Source organism: Anarrhichthys ocellatus, unplaced genomic scaffold (genome assembly GCF_004355925.1).
Source record: "Anarrhichthys ocellatus isolate YVR2014 unplaced genomic scaffold, GSC_Weel_1.0 scaffold44, whole genome shotgun sequence".
Lineage (NCBI taxonomy): Eukaryota > Metazoa > Chordata > Actinopteri > Perciformes > Anarhichadidae > Anarrhichthys > Anarrhichthys ocellatus.
In genome coordinates this window covers 3,836,637-3,841,701 of record NW_022280074.1, presented here as the reverse complement: position 1 = coordinate 3,841,701, position 5,065 = coordinate 3,836,637, and the positions used below count along the sequence as shown (strand labels likewise).

Sequence of the window (5,065 nt, the reverse complement as noted above, 5' to 3'; positions counted from 1 at the left end):
TGTGTGTGTGTGTGTGTGTGTGTGTGTGTGTGTGTGTGTGTGTGTGTTGTAGGTCCACGTGGTGCTGAAGCTGTGGAAGACCGGTTTCAGTCTGGATAACGGTGAGCTCAGAAACTACAGCGATCCTGGAAATTCCAACTTCCTCGAGGCAATCAGAAGGGGGTGAGAATATTCTGTTAACTTATTCAAAGTTATATTTAGATTGATTATAGATGCATGAGGACACACTGTGTCCTTAATGTTTACATGTAAATACCAGGCTCGGGGAGAAACGGGTTGTGTAATTCGGATACAAAAACAGGTGAACTGTATATCCGTTAGTTAGTAGTATAGGAATATATATATAAATATATTTTTAAAGTAACCCTCCCAACCCTGGTAAATATGTGTACATGCGTTGTGAGCAGAATTCCCCTTGTTCACCTGCAGGGAGATTCCCCTGGAGCTGAGGCAGCGGTCCCGAGGGGGCCAGGTCAACCTAGACATGGAGGACCACAGGGACGAGGACTTCTCCAAACCCAGGATGGTGTTCAAGGCCTTCGGTGGCGAAGGACAGAAGTTGGGAAGGTGAGATCAAAGAACAGCTGCTGAAATCGATGCACATTCTAAATAACGGCTGGTGAACAGGTCTTACTTGTTTTACATGGGACTTAATCATCTCTAGACTGGGTGCTGGCTTTGTTTCTGGGCTTCCAGATAAATGACTGGTTTCTGATCAATCACGTGACGCTGTTGGAGCAAATTCATATCGCAGTGAAATGAACCTCATTGAATTCAATCATCCGTCCATCCATTTTCTGCTGCTCTCCGGGTCAGCGATATGGTATTCTGCACAAACATATTTACATGTTTACGGTAGCCACATATCTGACAATTCTATGGTTATTTGTTCCAGATGAACTGAGGGATTAAGTGTTACATTTACTGAGGATGCACTGACGTAGCACTTTTCCAAACAAGGTTACCAAGTGCTTTTTAAATATGCTAAAGAAAACAAAAAGATGTGTATACATAGCATAAACAGCTATGTTGTGTAAATGTATTACAACCTCAAAGCTGAGAGACGTCTGAAGCTAAATAAACCGTGTTAAACTTTCGGATTATCTGAACAAAGCGTAGTCACAAACGGGTATGCTCCTCTTAGTTCAGACGCATGTCTTTCACAGGACAGCGATGGTCATTTTGTCCTTAGTTAGAAATGTTTAATATCTCTCCAGCAATTTAATTAACAGCAATGATAGGAAATGTTTGGAATAGTAAACCAAACTGGAGCAGGAAATGTCCCAGCATGCCTTTTGTTCTTGAAAAAGTTAATATATAAGTAAAAGGGTAAAACTGGCCTATTTTGGATCTGACAGGTTGCCTTGTCATCGTATCCACATTACTGATGGTTGTTTATCAAAAATGTCATTTTGTAAATACTTATCAGAAGCACCGGCCCTGCAATATCATCCAAATATCAGTGCATTTGGTCAAAAATGTTTTCTTTATTGTTTCCGTATCGCTCAACCCAAACCTCAGCTCACTGTCTCAGTATAGTACGACCACAGTTTGACAAAGTGTCAAGTCGGAGTGAGTTCTCATCTTTTTCCATCCTCCTCCTCCTCTAGTGTCACCCCAGATTTGGTTGAAGCTCCGGCCACCTATCAGCAGGAACAGGCCGCCAGCGAGGCCCAAGCGAGCACCTCCGTGACGCTGGACTCCTCCCAGCCCGTCACTAACATTCAGATCAGACTGGCCGACGGCGGCAGGCTGGTCCAAAGGTTCAACTACAGCCACAGGTGATCGATTAGCTCTTTTCAACTTGTAGTAGCACATGAACCTAGATCTGACCGCTCCAGTTGTCTCTTGTCAGTGTTCGTATGGTCATGGAAAACCTGGAAAAGTCATGGAATTTTAAAATGGTTATTGGAAAAAAATAAAATCCCAAAAGTTTTGGAAAAGTCATGGAAATGTGTTATATTCATATTTTCATGTCGTTCATTTACGGTGAGTTGTCAGCCAGCTTTTCTCAGATTGGAGTGAGATGAGGAGAAAAGGTGATGTTGTGATCTTCACAATAGAACATCTTTGATGTGTCGAGTCTTGGCCAATCAGCGTTCAGATGTCTACAGCGTCTTCATTTCCCTCCGTTACAGTTTAAGTTACGTTATGTTCCGTTACCGTTCAGACTTGCTGGGTTAAGTTAACGTCCACAGCATGCGGAATTTTGTCGACTGCTAACGTTCATCATTATCGCGATTTAGAAGGAAAAAGCGCAACGTGATTAAACATGCACCACCCCGTGTGTTCCGGTTCAGTTCACGCGGTCACTCATTAACGTTAAACCAGAACACCGGCGCATCTGGTTGCAGGTTGTTTGTTTTAACTCAAAGTAGAATGAGGATGATTTCGTGGTCAAAATACCTTTCATGACCACGAAACATGAGGCCCAGATACTGATGAGATGATGAGGTCAAAGAGCTTCAGGAAGAGGAGGCTGTTTGTGTGGCGCAGCTTGACGCAGGGCTGAGCTGTGAGTGGAGCTGGGCCTGGATAAAGGTGGAGGTCTAAATAGACGTGAGTACAGCTTCCTGCTGTCACAGTGTTTTAAATACATTGATAAGGCAGGGTATGCTAAATGTAGCCTCTGTTCCAAGGAGGTGAACTACAGCAACAAGGGCTCACATGTCCTCTCATCACTCTGCCAGACACTGTTCACTGTGATGACCACAGCCAGTGGACTAACGGTCCCAACAGTCCCACGTTGCTCTCAAGAACCCTGAAGTAATGAGAGGGTTAAGGTGCCTGTACCTTCATTTCAGCGGGTTGCTAATGCAGAGGTGTGTATAGATCACAGCTATTATTTTACTCTTGATAAACTACTTTAGCCAGAGTAGATTATCATTTTCATTTAAATAATTTAACTGGATTGAATTCATATTAATTGCAAATAGAAGATAGGCCGCAATTCCAACAGCTTTACAGTAACAGTGGAAGTTAATATTAAGTCATACAGTAACAGGGTTCAATGAATAATTTGTACTACAAAAGGGAAAGCAATATGTGCACTAGCTGGATGCTACTACCTACTAAAGCTCTTATTGATGTGTCACTGTTATGAATGCCTGTCAACCAGAGTATATTTATAAATGTTTATTCTTTTAATTAAACTATTGTCTCTCATTTGTTTGTCATTTAAGGTATACTGTATGCTTTGGAATTCTCATTGTTAGTTTAAATACTACATTTTCTCACTTTTTCATGTATACACCGAGATTTCACAAAATGTTTGGTCATGAAAATTTGGTTTAGATTCATGGAAACGTCATGGAAAAGTCATAGAAATCCATTGGTCAAAATGTGTATGAACCCTGTCTTGTGTTTCTGCAGCTCTGTGGAAATGTTAAGTGACCCATTTAATGTAACAGACCTACATGTGTTTCCCCAGTTATTCAACCCAAAATGCCCAACTGCTGAAAATGTTGAAACAAAAGTTTATTTCGATTGCAAATGCAGAGAAATTGAACGTTAAATGACGAGGTGTCCCGGGAGGTGTAAGGTATGCTGCTGGTCTAAAACAACGAGAAGTTAATTATTGTAGTTTGACCCTCAGTTGCAGTCAATGATGCGTTCCTTCACCCTGCGCTTTAAGCCGTACTAGAGCCGGTTGCCGTGCACCACCGGGGAGAGTTTCTGAGTGGCTGTCCCTGACCCGCCGAGTGGGGCCAGAGTGCACCTCTGTAAAGGAAAGGGCTGCGCAGGATTTTATGACACAGGAGAAAACAAAATAGCGAAACGGATTGCGGCGCAATAATTGTCTAACGTCCGTTGTCTTGTCTTCATAATCGTTGGAAGTCGATTTAAAATTTGATAAACTGCATGACTCAAAGTCATCCCACATTTCCTGTTTTGATGTGGTGTTGTGTCCCCCAGGGTGTCTGATGTGCGCCAGTTTTTGGTGGGGGCCCGGCCCGCCATGGCTGCCAGAGAGTTTGTCCTCATGACCACCTTCCCCAACAAGGAGCTGTCGGACGAGGGCCAGACGCTGGAGCAGGCTAACCTCCTCAACGCAGTCATCGTCCAGCGGCTAAATTGAGGGGGGGAGAGTGTAAGACCAACCCTTCCCCTCCACCCCCCCCCCCTCCACCCGGTGGTGTGGCTGAGTAACTGCAGCCCTGTGAAAGCTGCTGCCCCTTCTGAGGGAGGAGAAAACACAGACTTATGTTTGGACTTCTAATTTCTGATTTATGTTGTTTTTCTAAAGTGAAACATAACATTCTGTTATGGGGGGGGTGTTTACCTGACAGCACTAGATGGTTTAACCCAAAAAAATGCAGCAGCAGTCCAGCTTCCCGCAGAAATGTTCACTAAACCCGGCTCTCTTTTCTCCTTTAACACGCTCCCCACTTTTTTCGTCTTCTATTAACCTTCATTTGGCCCTTCAGCTAGTTTCAGGTGCTGGGGCCTCACCAGATCCATGCAAAGGCAGATTCCCCGTCTGTTTGTCCGTCTCAATGGCACAAACCAGACCCACATAGGGAATACTCGTCTTAAGAAGGCAAAAGTACATGTTGACAATGTGCTTTTGTGCAAGCTTCCATCTCACTCCACATATTCTATGTGGAGTGAGATGTGTAATAGTGTAACAAAACACAAGGGGGGGGTTCTCCAACCAACCTATACCGGTAGCCTTACGCTCCTTCCTCCAGCTCCATCACCACACCTGTCCCTTTGTTCAAATGAAGATGGAATTATTTTTTTAAACCCCCCCCTTCCCTTTTACAGACTGTAGGGTTGTCCCAGTTAGACGGTGGCATTTTGATATTGTGTGACATGACGAACAGTTACACGCGGCTTTATAGTCAAACCAATGGTTGAGCAAAAGAACATTTAGATTGTAAACGCTGGTTTGTAGAAGTGGAAGTTGAATTCCTGCGACGACACTGACACCTTCTATGCATCCTGGGGCGACACAGAAATATGTTTGGACCTCTGGTGAAATAAATCCATTTTATGGTTGATGTATAAAGAACTTATGGTCTTGTGTTTTTATTGCAGGCGGGGGGGGGGGGGGGGGGGGGTT

General features: G+C 43.8%; 1 protein-coding gene across 1 annotated transcript in view; it reads left to right on the top strand.

The window, feature by feature from the left end:
• nsfl1c (NSFL1 (p97) cofactor (p47)) overlaps nucleotides 1–5,014 on the top strand; it is an 8,915-nt gene extending 3,901 nt beyond the window's left edge. Inside the window, exons 6-9 of the mRNA XM_031868836.1 lie at nucleotides 53–162; nucleotides 430–567; nucleotides 1,611–1,781; nucleotides 3,916–5,014. Coding sequence (XP_031724696.1) covers nucleotides 53–162; nucleotides 430–567; nucleotides 1,611–1,781; nucleotides 3,916–4,078 — 582 coding nt within the window. The 3' untranslated portion in view covers nucleotides 4,079–5,014. The remainder of the gene's footprint in view (nucleotides 1–52; nucleotides 163–429; nucleotides 568–1,610; nucleotides 1,782–3,915) is intronic.
• The last annotated feature ends 51 nt before the right edge of the window (nucleotides 5,015–5,065 follow it).